The sequence below is a fragment of the Pristiophorus japonicus genome, chromosome 8 (genome assembly GCF_044704955.1).
Source record: "Pristiophorus japonicus isolate sPriJap1 chromosome 8, sPriJap1.hap1, whole genome shotgun sequence".
Taxonomy (NCBI): Eukaryota; Metazoa; Chordata; class Chondrichthyes; family Pristiophoridae; genus Pristiophorus; species Pristiophorus japonicus.
The window spans coordinates 52,802,906-52,823,119 of NC_091984.1; the positions used below are offsets into that span (position 1 = coordinate 52,802,906).

At 41.6% G+C, this 20,214-nt stretch overlaps 1 protein-coding gene across 8 annotated transcripts in view; it reads right to left on the reverse strand.

Annotated features, from left to right (window-relative positions):
* rnf220a (ring finger protein 220a) overlaps positions 1-20,214 on the reverse strand; it is a 511,280-nt gene that overhangs the window by 81,182 nt on the left and 409,884 nt on the right. For all 8 annotated transcript variants that reach the window (XM_070886783.1, XM_070886789.1, XM_070886786.1 and 5 more), the window contains exon 12: positions 15,863-15,944. In XM_070886783.1, the coding sequence (XP_070742884.1) occupies positions 15,863-15,944 (82 nt within the window). The remainder of the gene's footprint in view (positions 1-15,862; positions 15,945-20,214) is intronic.

The following is a 20,214-nucleotide window of genomic DNA, read 5'->3' on the forward strand; positions in this document are numbered from 1 at the left end:
TTGATTTAGTTATTGTAGGTTCATATGCTCCAGACCTTGTTAAAATCACATTTATTAACTGGACTGTGCTCATTAACCATTTAATTTTGGTGCATTTCATCTAGGTTTACTGGGATCACTTGCTTTGAATATGCAAGTTTGCTATTCATTTTACTGAAAGTATTACTGGTTCATTTGTGGGTGCACACAAAATAAACTTGTTTAGATATACAGAGGTAGGATTGGGTTCACCTCAAGACAACACTCCATGTGCTATGCCAAACCTATTTCTGATACCACTCTTAAATCAATTTAAAAAAGGTTACATTTATTTTAGGATGTTGGCTAAAACATGGGGAGAAGGAGAAGAGAAAGAACAGCCAGGGTTCCTGTTTGTGTGTAGTGACTCTTGATAAAAATTGTGCATTTCTAGATTTTCAGTAAGGACAGGATCAGACCAGGCAGTCATCCCATGGATTTGAATAGGCTATCAAGAATTATTCTCCAAGTTCACACTAGGAATGGCTATTTAAGCAAGGTTCCGGACAAATATCAATGCTTGTGTAACAATATCACTTTCAGATGGGAGGAAAGGTATGAAACTTTGTTACTTTAAACAATATTATTTTAATATACTAAATGAAAGATCTAACCAGCAGTCAGCCTTTATAGATTACATATGTAGTCATCGATCCTAGCAAAGTAGTTTTGGTCATTTATAGATGAACCAATGTTTAATTCCTAACTTTTAAAGCTAATCTATGAAAGCCTGTGGCTTTACATGGCTGCACATCAAATCTTGTGTGTACAGACTCATTTTGTAAACTACATGGAACTCTTGAAATAGTTAGCTCATAAAATAACCTAAGTCAGAAGAAAAATATAAAAAACACAAATTTTGCTTACAATGATTCTTGAGAAATCTGAAGTAAACCCACTCAATAGCATGTTCTTCCTCTAGTCCGAGTAACTCAGACGCTGAATTAATTATCTTATATCGTGTCTCTGCCTGGGCAACAATGCAGCCTCTAACAGAATCCATTAACTTCATTAGCAAATAATGATCACGGTGGATAGTCTCAATGGACCCAGCTAGGTCTATCAGATAGAGCAGGTCATTTGTCAAACATTAGTGCACACGTGTGCTCTTTGCTCCTCAAATTAAACAGTGGAATTCCCAAATTAACATCTCAGATGGCTTCGCTATGCAATCCATTAATTAAATCATATTAGTTTACACACCCTCAGAAACCTGAAACATTTGAATGGCTGCTTCTATTGTGTTAAACTCAAAAGGGTAGTGTTATAACAATAGGGCATAATCAGAGAGAAAAGATGTGCACTGGTCAGACGTCAGAACTATTTTACCATCTAAATACACTTCCTGTGAAAACAAACATTGGCATAGCAGGGACTGAGTGGGAATGAAGGAATAGTTCAACATAGTGGATCAATAAAACTCCAGTTTCATCTTTGGAGCTGTTTGATTTTAGACCAGACAGATGAACTGAAAACCCCTTTATAACTTTGAAGAGTCCAAGACCAAATGTGACAGGGCAGTTCTAACCAGAATATAAATTATACAGTCGAGGACATAGGATGTAGGAAACAGAAATGGAAATAACATGTTAGTGCAGTACAGGATGCCGTTTTGAGGATGAACCCCAGGTATATTTTTGGAGAAATAGCATGCAGCATTCCTATCCAGCATGTTATAGTGGTTGTTTTTGATCATTTTAAATCAGTGAGACTAGCCGATAACTTTCTACCCTCCTTATTTACCTGCACTTGCTCTCGTGGATGATAACTCATGCTGGAGTATGGCTCCACTGGTAACTACAGCTCCACCCATGCACTTACTCTTTACTTCTGAACCTGATCAGGGTCAAGAAAGGCAAAAAATCAGCACACTAATGCTTCCAGCAGCAGTCATTAGTTAGCAATGCAAAGCAGGTACCCTGACTATTTTTTTGTCTCCCTAGCTCGAATCTCGGACAAGTCAGTACCACATAAACTGTTTGAAAACCTCCAATCCGGTTTCCGTGCCTGCCACAGTACCGAAACGGCTCTCATCAACATCACAAATGACATCCTTTGTGACGGTGACAAAGGCAAACTATTCCTCCTCGTCTTTTTTTGACTTGTCTGCAGCCTTTGACATGGTTGACCACTCTATCCTTCTCCAACACCTCTCCACTGTTGTCCAGCTGGGTGGGACTGCACTTGCCTGGTTCCATTCTTATCTCTCTATTCATAGCCAGAGAATCATCTGAAACGACTTCTTTTCCCGTCCCCGCATTGTTACCTCTGGTGTCCCCCAAGAATCTACTACGTAAACTAGAGGTGATCCAAAACGCAGCTGCCCCGTCCTAATTTGCACTGTCCCGCTTGCCCATCACCACTGTGCTCGCTGACCTACATTGGTTACCAGTTAAGCAACGCCTCGATTTCAAAATTCTCATCCTTATTTTCAAATCCCTCCATGGCCTCGCCCCTTCCTATCTCTGTAATCTCCTCCAGTCCCACAACACCACCCCCCCCCCACCCACCCAGAGATGTCTGCGCTCCTCTAATTCTGCCCTCCTGAGCACCCCTGATTATAATCACTCAATCATTGGTGGCCGTGCCGTCTGTTACCTAGGAGCCAAGCTCTGGAACTCCCTCCCAACTCTTTGACCAAGCTTTTGGTCATTTGCGCTAATTTCTACTTATGCGGCTCGGTGTCAAATTTTTATCGCATAATACTCCTGTGAAGCACCTTGGGACGTTTCAGTACGTTAAAGGCGCTATATAAATACAAGTTGTTATTGTTCAATTTTCCCAGATTTTAAGAAATTAACTAAAATAAGTGCCATATTCCACATGGGAGAACATATTAATTAGAGATTAACTAATTTTCTTCAACAAGAATCTACTGAATAAACTGAATCAAATATCAGTTAAAATCTAGCACTGTCAGATTACTCATTTATCATGAGCTGTCATTGTAATTTCATTTTTTCTCTCCATTTTAACCCTTGCTATAGCCCGTGGCTTATGCAGTTAAATTGTACCTATACTGATAGCCAATTCATCCATCTCAGAAAAGTCAGAACCATTTATAACTGACCACACTTCAATCCTCAATCAATAATTGAACTGAAATAGCCAACTCCTGTTCAATAAGTATAAAAAGTTAAGATCCTATGAATTTACCACTGCTCAGATCAAGTCAGATCAGATTATATTTATTCACTTCAGTTAATTAACTTTGAGTTCCATTTACATTTCACACTTTGCATTCATTACAAGTATGAGATGCTTGCAACTGTAACCTTCAGATTCTTTCTATAACAGTCTAGTGTCTTACTACCATCATTTCATGATTCAGTGGACACAAGATGCAGCTTTATAAAACTGTAAAGAAGTCACTTCAGAACAGAGGGTATTTTATTACCTTGTTAGAAAAAGACAACAAGAGTATATCTGCCTTCAGAAAGAAGAACTTGCATGTATATTGTGTCTTTCACATCCTAAAACACTTCAGTGAATGAATGACGCCAGAGGTGTAATCACTTGTTATGCAAGCAAACATGGCATTCTTAGTCCGAGTTCAAACTGCAGCTCGTGAAGCCGCAAGTCCTGAAGCAGTATTGTCCCCCCGAATACCTGCAGTATATTTTTTGGTATTGGATTAATTTTTTTTAAACTTTATAGGCCTGATGGATTGGAAAAAGCCATTACTTTATTGCTTGAAAAGGGCTGTTCCCGAATTGATACATTTAGATCCTAAATCTACCAATCAAGGAGCTACCCATTTCCACCAATAAAGTACAAACCAAACAGAAAAAATATAATTTAAGCAAACAAGCACCAAGTACGGAAAATCCAGTGGAGATATGAGAGGAAGAAGTACCAAGTAGCAGACCGCAAGGATCACCAGAAGGATGACTAGTGGACAACAAGGAAACGATCAAAAAGACCAGCAGGAAAGCACAAAGACCTTTGGGGGAGCAGGAGAACCAAAGATGTAGTGCAAGGGATCAGGGACACATAAGAACATAAGAAATAGGAGCAGGAGTAGGTCATTCGGTCCCTTGAGCCTGCTCCGCCATGTAATAAGATCATGCCTGATCTTCTACCTCAACTCTACTTTCCTGCATTATCCCCATATCGCTTGATTCCCTTACTATCCAAAAATCAGGAGGGACAGCAGAAAGAGTGACGGCGCACGCAGCACAAGAGGAGGATCACCAATGAGGAGGATCAGCTAGAGGCCTAGTATGTCGACACAGAGGGAGAGCAAAAGGACTAGCACCTAATTGTGGGAAGCCACATTAGAGGTCAGGTGAGCAGAGAGAGCCGGCTGCCATCAAAAAGGAATTAAGGAGCTGCAAAGTTGATAGCTAGCCTTTCCATTCCTGTGAAAATTTCATTTTTTATTGATGTTCAACAAAAACCTTTAATATATAAATATTTAACTAGCAGATTTAAAAAAGGAATAGATTATTTTAGTTTAATTTTAGCAGCATCTAGTGAAGGACAAAGTAGCAATGTCTTCAAGAAAGCATTCCTTCAATTTGATGCTTTGTATTGGAATTGTGCGTGTGGCCACAGGACTCGTGGTACACAACTGAGTGGCCCACAAACAGAAAAAGTCAGATCAAGTCTGTGATATTCCTAAGCAAGGGAGTGAGTCTGGTTGCAAGAAGTGGAAGATGATTAATTCCCCAGCACTGACATCAGACTGTTGAGGAATACAACAATTCACCAGAGAAACGTGAGAATTTTAAAAAATGGTTTCAAAACAAAAGCCAGGATTTTTTTTTGTCTAGCCGGGTGTCTGGCATGCATGGAAATTCATTACCATGCTTTCTGTTTTCCTGATATAGAGCGCACATAAGGAGGGATACACTCATTTCCCAGTTCTAGAGTGTTTAGCTGCAGGTTGCCACCAGCCAAAATATAGGGACCAAGAAGTGCAGAGCTATTGTTGGAGTTCACATTGTTTACTATCAGAGGGCACTAATTCCTGCTGATTTATCCAGCTGGGACCACTCTTTAGAGCATAAACTTGAAAGGTGGTACCAACTGTGGAAATTTCCAGCCCGTAATGACATGTCCACTTCTCCAGATCTCATTAATGAGCAGGGGTTTCTGGTCAATCAGTGTACTGAAATACTGTGGAACTGCCCACGTCGGTTCTCTTAGAACAATGTGCAATTGATCTCTTAGAAATTGCACCAGGAGGCCACTCGGCCAGGGCTAGGGGCGGGTGGGCAGGAGAACTGATAGAAATCATCGGCAGGCAGGAGCACTATCAGTTCTCCTGCCCGCTCCTAGCCCTAGCTGAGTGGTCTCCCGCACTGGCTGGCCCACTTATTGAATTCTTATTACTTTTTGTTTGCAAGGTTTGGTGGTTTGTAAAGCTTGGTGGTTTAGGTGCAGGCAGGTCCTCTCCGCTTCGTGTCCCTATCCCAGGCCGAATGGCCTCCGACGTACCTACCTACGCCGATTTCTTTATCTCTCCGCAAGGGTTTTCTGAAGTGGCCGCATACACTGGCCTAAGTAGATTTGGAGTAACTATTAGCTGGCCAAAGTTGCCTAAATGGGCAAAACTGGCGTAGGTGGCTGGTAACGCCTCCTTTTGAGAAAAAAAACTAAACTAAAAAAATATTAACTAACTCAGTTACACTGGTTCAAATTGATTGGGGAAAATGGGGATTTTTAAGTTATGCCAGAAAAAACAAGTTACTCCAAAAAAAAGAGCAACTCCTGGCCAAAATTGAGCCCAAAGTACGATAAGTAACAGATCATTCCATGAAACAATTTTCTGGTACAATCACATTAAATATGTATGATAATGTACCATTGTGAATTTTCATATCTGCCTAATGGTAGTAATGCCATCTCATCTCAGTTTTGAAATATTTTATTTTCATTTTAAATCACATTTTATATATTGGCTCTGGTTAAGGCCTAAGAAGTGGTCATCTACCTGCCTCTCAAGCAATGCTCCAGTAAAGGTTGGGGGGGGGGGGGGGGGGTTGAAAGGCTACATGTAACACAATAACAATTTCAGAGGAATCTTAGCTGAACAATATGACATGCAAGGTGCAAGCTGGGTGTGAAATTTCAAAAGTTGAATTAAAGAATTACTAGCTTGTTTTAGAAGTTTGGCATCACAAATTATCTACAACTCCAACACAAAAAAAACATTGTGGCATGTGTGTTGGGCCCTTTTTTAGTTAATACAATCAAAATGATTACCATGAAATTGATAGGACATACAATAAAATGAAATGTGAAGTAGTCAATTTTAAATTTCTATTTCAAATCAGACAAATATTCAAGGGACTTTCAATAAAACTGAAAGCAGAAGTTTAAACCAATGACTTACAATTGTAGCTCAATTAATAAATAAAAAGCTCAACCTCTGAGAAGACTTAAAAATCCACTATTTAAGTCTGATGTCTTCATCGGTGAGCTGTGTAATTTACGTTTTATGTTTTGTCCCCTCATGCAAAAGAATTTGCATTACTTTAATTTTATATGTTCAACAAAAAAGTAATAAAAATATTACAGCAAACAATATTATAGAAACACGTGGCATTTAAAAATGTAAAACTCTGGTGCTTCTAAATTTATGCCATTTATAAAAGTTACAAGTGACACAAGGAAATGTAAGCAAAAAAGATAGATATCATAGTGCCCCCTCCCTACATTTAGTATGAGCATATTGTAAAAGGCATTCTGCACTCAACTGTCGCAGAGCCCGTGTGTCAGTGTGTATAAATTGAGACACAGATTCAATTACCACAACTACACGGAAATTTCTTCTATTGTTTCAAGCAAGCATGAAATTTGGCAACAATCAGATTGGCCCAAATGGTAGGTGCCATTTATCTTGCCAGGGGTATATAAGCGAGTCTCATTGAGGGCTTGGAGATGAATATTAAAACCCCTGCATTTGTAGCAGCTGCAAGCGTGTCGCTCCATTTTATTCCCCCTGATTAATGGCCTCCTATTTCTGATTTATAACTCCCCGCTGGACAAGCCTTAGCCACACTGGAAATATTAGAGAATTATTAAATAAACATTCATACGTCATGTCTGTTTCATACACTCCTCATAATGCAACTGACTCCAATAGGAATTCAAGCGCCAGCAACTGTTTGCTTTAACTCTGACACGCAGCATCTTGAATGATTCATGCCTCGACTTGCTAAAACACTTAGTGTCATACATCATGCCAGCAGTAGTCTCCCAGTTTGCAGAATGCCTGTGTTGGCCTAGGATGAATCAATCTCGACTGAAGGCCTCTTGCTGCCACATTAGGCATACATCATCACCCATTTTTTTTCAAGTCAGGTACCACTACTCCCAGGGCCAGGGCCTCCAAAGTATGACCCTAATATTAATTTAGGCAGTTCAAACCAGCCCCAGGTCATCAGTCAGTCCAAACTTTTGCAGGCTCTGACAAAGTATTTAACAGAACTGCTCATCTAGAAATGTAAAGGTGGGTAATTGTGGGTGGGTGGGGGTATGTTGGGAAGGGAAATACAAAAGTATGGAGGGGCAGTTGCCAGTGCAGATAAAATCCTACTATAATTTTTAAGGTTCCCCTGAAAGCATTACTAAGAAGTAGAGAATGTTCTTGTTTTAGGTGACGCATATCAAACAGTGACAGATCATGTTCATATTAATGATATAGTTGATTGCATTTGATGTTTCTGATTAATGTTTCTGTTCTGTGAATAGAAATGGCAAAAATCTATTGTGTTTACTCGGGTTAACTTGAAAAACTTTCAGCTGTAAATTCTTGTTACAAGTGATGTATTCCACAGATTGCCCTTTCTACAATGCACAGATTACATTGAACTGTTGCATTTATTATCATTTGACTTTTCACCAAAACACAGCAAGTCAGAAGCTGAAAAGATTCTGTACTTAATTTAAAATGTTTTCGTGAACACAAATAAAATTCCACCAGAAAAATGTGCCACAGGCCATTCATACATTATGAATCTCACAATGCAAATCCCCTTTATGTACAAATTATTGTTAAGTGAATATAATTATGAAGACAAATGATTTATGGATGGGGGGGGGGGGGGGGCGATGGTGGTGGAGGAGAAATAAATGTCCTGGTGGGAGAATGGATTGGTGTGCATATTCACTATAATACAGAATGTTAGGAAATGGACCATGCCTGTAATTTATCTAAACAGCAAACTCTTAATTTCAGCTGGAAAATTCTGGGGAGATTGAGCAGAGGCACTTCCCCCACAGGGATCAGTGGAAAACAATCTTGATAAATCAACCTGTGCCTCCTCAGCCCACTTCCGGAGGCTTGTGAGATGGTTGTCTGTCCCTTTTCTTCCAGAGATTTTAGTACATTGCAGGGGGAAATAAAATGTGTGTATCGGTAAAAAGGAGGGAGAAAGAATATTTTAGGCATATGTACTATACACAGCACTGAATTCCTGAAGTGTCCTGATTTTTTTGTTACAGCATGGAAGTACATGATACTCTATTACCATGTCTGGTCCATAGCTTGTAATCCTCTCTTTCATAGAAACATAGAAAATAGGTGCAGGAGTAGGCCATTCGGTCATCACAGGATGAGAAAAAAGGTGTGTGTCGGGTGGGGGTGGGGGGTGGGGGGAGTATGAGAACACTGATTGTGTAAACCAGGGTTAGTATGTTTAGCCTACAATACTGTACAGAGTGAACGCTACAATTATTCTTAAAATGCATTACCCCGATTTTATTTATATATTACATTAAAAAAAATGTAAAGTTCATTTCATCTTGGGGACAAATGACAAACATAGATAACTTGAAGTGGAAAAATGCTGAAGGTAAACATACAGAAAACAGCAAGTTATCAATCCAATTTTAAAATAATTTAAAGAACAGTCTTGCAAACAACATGAAATAACTGCCATGAGCATTCTGACACCTTATGGCATTCCACATATATTATAGCCTTTTAAATTCCCTGTCCGTCTCCAATAACTTGACAGGAACCAAGTATCTGTTCTTGACCTGTTGACTGCAAGTACCCCTGCATCCTCTATCAGCCACCTAACTATAACTACAGTCTGCTCTCCCTCCCACCCTTCATGATCACTTGACTGCAGCCATATTTCCACCTCCCACTCTGACCTACACTTCCCACACATAAATGAACTAAACAGTCATTAAACCATCAAAAGGTTAGGCAACAAACACATTACAATAGGGCAACAAATATAACTAAGATTCACCCTCTCTCCAGGCACCTGAGTATAACAATGCTTTCTCTCCCTCAGTCACACAACTGGATGTAAATTAACTAAGTACGAATTAAAATTTGTCAGAGTTAGCCAATAAATAAACCAATTACAACAGTCAATATCAATGTGGTGCTACATCAAAATATCAATTTTACTGTTTAAAATAAAAACATGGTGAAATTAAACACTCCATAAATATTTGCATTAAAAACACATTTAACTGATGGAATATTTTTGAGACCCTTTAAAAGTGTATGACACAATTATTAGTCCTATCAGTAATACTTGTAAAAGATAAAATAATGAGGTACTTTAAAAGGATAAAATAAAATACATTCCATTTTAGAAATGACTGATTGCAGTAATAAAACATGACTGCGTTTATTTACTTTCCAGGCCCTGATAATTTATCTATTGATTGTGACCATTTAGCCACATATCTGTAGCTTACAAGTAGTTTGCAGGCCCAGCATAGAAAGCGCATTAGGAAATGCTGTCAATCACAACATAAATATTTTGTTAGTAAGAATATTCTTATACACAAGGGGGAGAAATTGGCCAGCCTTGCACACGTTTTCCAGCGATATTTCGTCTTTTTTGCTGGCAAAAGGTACTCACCTAAATTGGCCAAAGTTAACGAATGGCGGTTTTGAAATATCGCCAAAAAGTGGATCGACCACATGCAACACCAAAAAAACCGCACCGCTTAAAATTGGCCGTTCGGCGAATCCATACTCGGGGTGAAAACAAAACCGCCCAAGAAAAGACTGCGTTGAAACCCCAGAAACAGCAGTAGGTACAAAAAAGGTAAATTGAAGTTTTTACTTTTTAAATTCTTTTTCAGTGATTCATTAGTGAAGTATATAGTGAATGTTTTCTGATTGTTTATTTTTTGATTTTTGCAATTTTTTTGTGTTTTCTCTCCCCTCCCAGGATCTGTATTTTTTGGTGGTGATAGGCCTCGGGCTAAAGTTGGCGAAGACCGCAGTTTCCACCACGAATCCACGTGCAACGGTGATTTTTACCGTTGGGTGCATTTTTTTGCCAATTTTACCCCATTAAAAAATGCCGACGTTTTTAATGGTATTTTTGCTGTAAAATAACGGGAAAAACCCGATATTGCCAAAAACTGAATTGTTAGCCCAAGATATCTCCAATGTCAGAAGTAGAAGAAAATAAATCACTGTAGAAATGTTAATTATTTTCGTTAAAATCTTTCCCATGTAGTTTATCAAGACCCACAAGGAGTGCAGTTCTAAATTATTCTAACTCTATGCAGCTCTGTAACAAACTGTACAAAGACAAAAAAAAATCAAAAGTTTGCATAATGGCATCAGTAACATTTAAGTCATTTTACAGATCACAGGACAAAGTATATTTCCTCTGTTTTACATGTTTTGTGAACTCAACAACACTCAGTATGTGTAACATTTCATGTCTGCATACACCTGCCTACAAGACCTTAGGTTCTGCTGTAAACTTTTCCGCAATTTTAAATTACTATATCTATTTTTACAATGGAAACTGCCTTATAACTATGCCATGCTGTAATTACCCCTTCCGCCACCAATGGTGAGGTGTCAATTTTGTGTCGCCCAACTTTTCAGGCTGTACTGCAGAGAAACTCCTAAGCCTCGATATTAACACATTAATAGGGGCAACAGGGGGTTAAAATTAAAAATTGGGAAATGCATCCCCAACCTGCTGCCATTTTTATGCCAGTGGGTTGCGTGGCGTGTGTCCTGTCTTGGAGAGGCGGGACACTTCATTACCATATTTAAATCAGGCTCCCACAGTGCAGTTGGGAGCCTGATATAAATTTTACAGCTGCTGGCTGGATTTCCCGGAGCTCGGGAAACCTGGCAGCAAATTGGTGACAAGTGCTGCTAGCTCCAGCAGGTAAGTGCCTTTTACAGCACTCCTTGTGAGCCAGGAGAAGCAGTGCTCCCCGTGGTGTCTCAAGGAAGCCTTCAGCCTCCCTTCTACCGATCCTGGCTTTTCCTCGCTGTCGCAATCAGCGAATCCCCTACCCCCAAGCCCCTTCCTCCCTCCTGATTGCTAGGCTCAAACACCCGCCCCGCCCGCTACCTCCTGCCGTTGCTTATTCCGCCTGGCAGTCGGCCAGCATGTTAATCTGGGCAGAAAACGAAAAAAAAATGATAATGAGCTTCTTCCATTAATATCGTCGCACGACTTCCATGTTGCTGGCTTTCTGGGTTTTAGATGTGCTACCTCCCCCACTCACTCCCCACAAATATCGGGGGCCTAGACTCCAACCAACTCTGCTTCTTGTTGTATGTTTTGCAGTTTAACTATAAATAATCACATCAAAATTTGTACAAAACAAGAACAGAATGTATGACTTTAAAATGCTGATGAAGGTACATCTACACGCCTTGGTCCAAGAATCCCTCACCCTTTAACCCTGCTTCACTTGCACACTGCACTGTGCAACACCACACACGATCAACTAGTATTACTAAAAAAGAAATCTTGTACAGGGCAGGCACTTATGTCCACAAATGTTACTTCCCTTTGTCATAAACTTTGGTCACACTTTTGTGTCAACATTTACCATTGTGAATTGCTATGTTAAATGTATATATGTTAGTATATATAAAAACATTTATCAACTGAATGTGAGCAGCACCAGCCACAGGCAATTTGGTAGGGATCATTAAAAGTTTTCTTGCTGCAGTATCTGGACCTGCTTTTTGCCTTTACAGAACATTCAGATAGTAAATAGAGGTAGTAATGGGGTAATCATGCAAAAAGAAATTAACACACAGAAGAATTTAACTTCTTTTTAAAACAAAATTGCTGCAGTGAATTGAAAATATTATTTTCCATTATTAATTATACTGTCACAAGTTTAGAACCAGAATTAAATGCTGAATATAGCTTCCTCTTTCCAACAATACCCCTTAACTCTAACCTCAAAAGAGTAGCCCCATCTCCAAATGCACAGCAGTGTAACATTTCCATTTCCCACAGCATCCTTTTAGTATCTCAGGGAGTGCAATTTCATAGGCAGTTTGTGCTAAACTATGGGCGATTATGGACCCATGAGAGACTGTTTTAAACACATTTCATGCAGAGCTCCTCAAAGCCTTCACAGTGACGAGACCTTCATCACATTTGCACAGTTTGTATTCAAATTCACATCCCAGAGGTGAAAGGAAAGTTTGCTAATCTACTAAGGAACCCAGTCTGACTACACTGCAGTTGCTCATTAGTAGCCACCTATCTCTGACCATTTCACAAGCGATCTATGAGATAGTGGCAAGATGTGATAGGCTTACTATCCCATCCATCACGCTACCGAATCTGGAAGGGGAAAAAGAAAAATTGGATAGGAGATCTCCTGAAGTTAGTCCAACAAAATTAAAATGTTACAAAAAGTTTATTTACTTAAGAAAATAGTCACGGGCAGTTTACACAATTGTCAAGTTTTATTTCAAGCTATCATCTCTCTAAAATGAAATGGATTTTTTCCACACGTCCCTTTTGGCAGGAACATATTACAGATACAGGTACAAATGATAGAAGCAAACAAGCCCTCACCTCACCTTAGCGTGGATGAATCTGTTGACATACTGCATTGACAGAAACCTGGTAGTGATTTCTTCCTCACCAAAGTCTCCTCACTTGGCTACACATGCCCCGTCTAAAATAATACACCAGTGGTAACGCTCTTATCACCAAGCGTCACTGTGACCCTCTCACACCTTCTCATTCTCTTCCATCCCTTCCACCTGTGACTAAACCACATGCTGACTTCCTCATAAAAATGTGTTCCTTTTTTTCCGCCATTGCTTCTGTATTGAGCAATTCTTCATTCTTGGTGATTTCAACCTATATCTACATACGTGTCCCACCTATGTTGACTCCATCTCACCTGTCTCAAACTCTCCCATATACCCCCACAGCTACCCTCTGAACCACAACATATTTTGCAACCTTTCCATTCCCTAAGTCTTGAACATCAGCAAGGTTGTCTCTAACAATTTCCTTGTCTCTCTTACCAGCCACATTGTCCTATCTTCCCCTAATATCATTATCTTCACCATCCACTCATGGAAAAACACTCCCTCGCAAATGCTCAGTCTCCTAATTCCCTCTCCTCTGGTCTGCCATGGCCCCTATGCTGCTTCTGATCTGCTCAACCTTGCCTCTACCCTCATTGGTACTAAATCACTCACCATCTCCCATCACTGCTGTTCACACCTTTTCTCCCTTAAATCAGAGGGCAACAAATACAAGTGCACTGGAGTGCAACTGGTCTAGTCACATCGCCAAATTTGGCTCAATCATTGCCATGTTTCCCTCTTCTCAGTCAAAGTATCCAACTCCTTGGAAGACAACTACCACCTAAGCTTCCTTCGCTCCATGAAACCCCTTTCGCCTGTCCTCACCACAGTTCTTAGAACTCAGTTCTTAGTCTGAATCTTTAGAGACAATCTCTGCTACCTCACTTTCCTCTCCAGTCTCCATTCACACTACTTTTGATCCCTGATGTTCCTCTCCCATCTCTTCCCTACTGTCCTTTCGAACTCATCTCTTCAAAAGGACAATATCCTAATCCTTCAATCAAGTATTCAACTACCCCTCCTGGCCCCCATGTTTGCAAACATTGCAAATGGCTCCTATGTCTCGGGCACCATCCCGCTTCAGTTCAAAACTGTAGTCATCAGTCTTTCTTCAAAAAGCCCACTCTCAACCCACTATTCCTCTCCAAATACTGCCTCATCTCGGAACCTATCTTTCCTCTCTGCACTCCTCTGAAGACCTTGTTGTCATCTGCCATCTCCTCCAAAACTATATTTTCTTACATGTCCAGTAGTAAGTTGGAATATAATCCGTTATACCAATGGAAACTATGCAATGTTTATTTTTACTTTTTTCTATTGACCCATGCTTTTCTTTTCATATTTTCATGATCATCTAAAGTCGTCCAAAGATAGAAGATCATCTTGTTATCTGTAGAATTATTTTGAAAGGGACAAAGATTTCTGAGAAGTAAGCAATGTATCAACCAAAACATCTCAAAAAAAGATACTGCACAATAAAGCAATCAAGGAATATTGTGCAGATACATGGCAAAAATTAGAGCAAATAATCACTTGGTTGGGGCCACACAAATGAAAGATCTCAGCAACAGTGCAATGAAGTTTCCTCATGAGAGTTTTTCTCAGCAGCAAGATCTGCCGCTCCTGGAAATTGCTAGGCCAAACAGAATAATATAGAGCTTAAAATTTACCAAAATGCCTGGCAGATCCATCAACAGTGGAACAATCTAGACAGGTCACACTTACTAACAGCATTTTCTTTGAGACTTCAGAGTTACTCAGCCCCCACACAATGGGCCCAAGTTTCGGGTGGAGTTGCTCCTATTTTTTTTGGAGTAACTAGTGTAGTTTGGAGTATCTTAGAAATCACAATTCTCGGCATTTAGTTTGCTCCAGTTCTAGTGAGTTAGTTTAGTTTCGTTTTAGTTCAGTTTTTTTTTCCCAAAAGGGGGCGTTACCAGCCACTTATGCCTGTTTTGCAAGTTTAGGCACCGAAAAGTTACTCCAAAGTAACTTAGAACAGATTAAGTGTCGACTTTTGTACGCTCAGAAAAACCTTGCGTACACTTTAGAATTAGGCGCAGGCAAGCCAGAGATTGGGGCTGGGGGGGAATGAAGGAAGTTAGAGGGAAGTTAAGGGATTTTCCAAAGCATTAAACACTTCATTTTTAAAAATAAAGAACCATCAATAATAAATGATAAGTAAATCAATAAATAAAAAATAAAAAATCATTCAATAAATAAAAAATAAAAAGTTCCTACCTTACCTACCCATTCGGTAGCACCGGGAGCCCAGCCAGGGCTAGGGGCTGCGTGCTGCTGGCTGGAAAGCGGCTCTCTGCAGGAGCCCATTCGGCCAGGGCTAGGGGCTGCATGCTACAGGCTGGAAATCGGCACTCTGCCCACTCCAGGAGCCCATTTGGCCAGAGCTAGGGGTTGCGTGCTTCGGGTCCCTCCCACACGCACACAGAATCTGGGGGCCCGAAACTCTGGAACTCCACTGCGCATGTGCGCAGCTGCCAGCATTCTTTTTGGCCCAGGGTTGTAGCTCCGCCCCCGCCCCTCACCCCGCCCCCTGCTGTTGTGCTGCGTCGCGCTGACTGCTGAACAGGCCTGCTGCACTCGGAGAATCGCGAGGTAAGTTTGTGGCACGCTTTTCATTCCACAAAATAGGCGGGCTCTCGGAGGTGAGCCTTTCTAGCGGATATCACAAACTTGGGCCCAATAAATTTTAAATCACTCTGCTGCACAACAGCAATCTGGGACATACACAAAAGAGAGTTTTATAGGGTTTCTGTATTTAAAAAAAAAAATTGCAGCAAAATGCTGGCCCTATCAACCAACATCATTCAAATTATGTGTTACAGAATACACATTTAATAGATTATCTACAGAAAATTGCAATGCGACTGCTCGACTCTACTCTTAAAATGCATTGATACTAAACAACTTGGAAGCAGTTTCTGCAGATAATGGAAATGCAATCCTTCTATTTTGAGAGGCAATCTGGACAGAAACTGACTTGATCCAACCCATTAATGCACGAGCACTTACTTTTCAATCTCGCTGTTTTTACACGTCTTCTGTGTCTGCACCTCTAGTTTACCACTCTCCCCGTTACTTGTTGAGGGCATTTCTGTAAAGAAATCAGACAAAGAAGTGGATCCAAGGCCTTCACTTTCTTAAAAGGAAGTCTGTATTTTTAAAAAACACAAATCTGTGCACCTGAGACAGGGTATTTAGTACTACACGATCGGTGTATTTGTGCATTGGAGTCCAAATAAGAATTTAGTTGAAAGTAGCCAAAAGTTATTTAATAAAAACCTTTAAAGCCAACAAAGAGAATTTCATCCCATCTCCTTGGCTGGATTTGAATTTGAGTCCAAGGGCTGAAAAGGATAAATTGTTAGCCCACTGTTGCTTTCCCTTCATGACATTAAAGACAGGAAAAAAAAGGTTGTTGGGTAACGCAGCATATAGAGGTAGCATAATTTGTTGCACATCATATAAACAGATAAAACATTAAAATATTGTATCACAGTAGTTTTTATTCCCAATATCATGCTATAATTTCAGCTTGGCTCAGATGGTAGCAGTCATCAGAGTCAGAAAATTGACAGTTCAAGCCCCACTTCAAGGGGTCAAGTTTCGGGCCACGCCTAGAACGGCGCAGCCCCGACCTGGACACCCGTTTTTTGCGCCGAAAAGTGCGACAGAAAAATACCTCTTAATTCTCCGGCTCCTTGCTGGTCCCTGGGAGCTCGGCGCAGCGCACAGACAGCAGCAGGGGGCAGAGCCACAGAGTCGCGCCGATTCTGCAAGTGGAGGGGGGCGGGGCTAAGTTAAATGAGGCAACGTCGTGCCGGCAGCCCTGCGCATGCGCGTTGGAGCGCGTAGCCCAGAGACATGGGCACTCGGTCATTTTTAAAGGGACTTAAAGAAAAGTGTTGATTTGTCTCGTGTACCTCTGGAAAGGCTTGGGATTGAATTTTGGTGATTTTTTGTGTGTCTGAAGGAGTGCTTTTAGCAGCACTATTAAATAAATCACCTGCTGAAATCAGTGAGTGCTGCTTTTCTTCCAGAACAGGTGCTGCATTGGTGCATGCAAATTAAGGACTGCGTGTTTTGAAAAATAAGAGTGTCAATTCAATACAGCAATGGAACAACGTCCACCAAGAACAAAGAATTTCTTGCATGAGGAAGTGGAGATATTAGTCAACGTCATTGAGCAGAGATGGCAGGAGCTGGATACCAGCAACAGAGGTCGCATAAAAGTGCCATCTAAAGAAATGAAGAAACGCTGGAACCAAGTTGCAGAAGATTACTGCGCAGTGGTGCATACCATGAGATCTGGAAGCCAGTGTAAAAAGAAATGGCACGACCTTGGTCAAGTAGCTAGTGCAAGTAATATTTTCCATTTTTAATGTAATCGTAATTGTAATGTCCCACCCTGCAGAAAGACGCACTCAGTAAAAAGTTATATTTTACTCTTTGCAGAAGAAATTGGCCCACAACAAAAGGGAAGCAACTCGAACAGGAGGAGGCACGCCCAATCTGCATCCACTGACAGGCTTAGAACAGAGGGTAGCTGCTATGATGGGTCGTACATGGAGAAAAGCAATCAGTACAGCACAAGCTAGGCCCACACGCGAGGAAGAGGGCAAGTCCTGAAAATGCATCGTGGCCCTTCAAATCAACCTGCTGCCTGGCCTGCTATGTGTGAGAGTACTCATGCCACCCATCCTGCCCCCTCCCTTGCTGTTAAACATTTGACTGTTCTGATGTATTTTGCAGAACATGATGATGATGATGATGCTGATGCGGCTGCTGCTGCCAACCCTGAGGATCCTGAAGAAACAGAACAAGAACCAGTACAACCAGATGCGGACGATCCAGACTGGATGATGGCGGCAATGACTGAAATGTCTACCGGGGAGAGCTTTCAAATTAACGTTTATGAGCCCCCATTAAGGGGCATCAAGAGTTTCAACCCCTTGCATAGGTTCTGGTTCCATCTTCCATGGTTTTGATTCTGATGTTGCGGGTCCCAGTGGTGTTGCTGGTGTAATGCAGCAGTTTACAGCCAGTGCACCACCGTCCCAGCCTGCGCTTCCCACTCGCATAGGTTCTAGTTCCACCTTCCATGGTTTTGATTCCGACGCTGCGGGTCCCAGTGGTGTTGGTGATATATTGGAGCAGTTTACACCCATTCACCCACCATCCCAGTCCGCGCCTCTCTCTCTAGTACTGCCGTCTGGAGCACAGAGCGTCCCACCGTCCCAGCCCATGCCTCTCTCTCTAGTACTGCCATCTGGAACACCGAGCGTCCCACCGCCTCCCTGTGTAGTGATGCCGTCTGGAATTCTGAGCGTCCCACCGGCCGTGCCCGCGCCTCCCAGTGTAGTGGTGCCACGAGGCAGACCCAGGCAGAGGAGAAGGAGATTGGAGACACGCTCTCCTGAGATGCAGCGTGCAACAGATGCAGCTCAGGTTGTGGCATTGGGTATGGAGACCAATGAGCTTACCCGATCACTCATTGGTAGCGTCAGTGCAGTGGGTGAAGAGGTGAGGGAGAAATAGCAGTAATGACACGGGAACTTAGGGAGGGAATGTCTGAGGGAGTGCAATCGACGGCACAGACCGTCAGGGAGGGCATGCAAATTATGGCACAGGCCCTCATGGAGGTAGCTTCTGCAATAAGGGCACACAGCCCCGCCAATCAAATGACACCCCCATGAAGAAGTGAACATTCACTGAGATGTGGATGAGAGATGGTTGCAGCCTTACTTTGCTGCTTTTGTTCTTGTTCTTGTTCTTGATGTAGCTCTAGTAACGTTTTTCAAATTGAAATTGTTTTGTAAGTTTTGTAACATTACAATTTATAAGTGATCTTAGGGTTTTTAAGTGATCTTAGTGTAAATGCTCTCACATTTTGTATCTTATTTAATTTTGCATCTAAAAAGTGATCTTGAAGTTTAAGTGATCTTAAGAGTGTAAGATTTTTCTCATTGAAATTGTTCTGTAACTTTACAAGTTTATAAGTGATCTTAAAGTTTTTAAGTGATCTTCAAGAGTCATATTAAAAAGTAAAGTTTGATACAACAAATATTTTATTACAGTGACGTTAACTTTTCAATAAAATATTACTTCATTAAAACCGATTCACCTTCCATTAACACAACACAACGCAGGAACAACTGTAAAGAATAAACATGTCCATGCGCAACAGTGGTCGCAGGGCCCTCAGGCATCAGTAATTGAAGCGTTCACGGATGAGAAGCAATCATTAAAGGAGCACGATGGACTGTCCTACTCCAACCTCGTGTTCCGGCATCAGTCACTTGCATGCTTTCCTGATCTTCGTCATCATCCACATCCTGCTCTTCCGTAATACTATCATCATGCATTGGACCCTCACGAGGGTTTTCTGGTTCCACTACCAGCTCCTGCTGCCTCATGATGGCTAAGTTATGGAGCATGCAGCACACAACAGTGAAGTGACCGACAATCTGAGGAGAGTATTGCAAGTGGCCTCCGGAATGGTCCAGACATCGGAAACGCTGTTTCAATATGCCAATGGTCCTCTCAATGATGCTGCGCGTCGCAATGTGCGCCATGTTGTATTGACGGTCAGCTTCTGTCCGTGTCACGTGTAGGGTCGTCATGAGCCGGGTGGTCTTTGTCTTCCGGTAGCCAGCTCTGCCCTTCTGGCTGCTGCTCAAACATGTCAGATATAACGCTATCACATAGGATGAACGCATCATGGGTGCTGCCAGGGTATCTCGCATCGACTGACATGATGCGCTGCTTGTCGTCACACACGAGCTGCACATTGATGGAGTGGAAACCTTTTCTATTCCTGTACTGCTCGGAATCCTCCACAGGTGCTCACAAGGCTATGTGGGTACAATCAATGCAGCCCTGTATCTTTGGGAAGCCGGCAATCCTGAAGAAGCCCACAGCCCTCTCATGGATCGCTTGTGCGGTCATTGGGAAATTGATGAAGTCATTCCTCCACGTATACAGTGCAGCCGTGACCTGGTAAACGCAGGCATGTATTGCACATTGAGAAATGGCGCACACATCTCCAGTTGTGGCCTGAAACGATCCCGAGGTAGAGAAGGCACGTGCAGCTGTTACCTTCACTTCAACAAACAAGGCAGTTGGGCGTTCTGCTTCTGGGCTGCAAATCTGCTCTCAGCATATCAGAGATCTCAACGACAACTTCTCTGCGGAAACGCAGCCTTTTGACACAATCAGCCTCGCTCATGTCCAGGTACGAGCTCGATATTGCCGACATGGGTAAGGTCTCCTGCCCATCAGCCTACGGGCTATGACGTTCCTGGTGCGGTGAGCTCTAATCAATTCTCTCCTATACAGTGAATTTCTGACGAACCATTGCATAA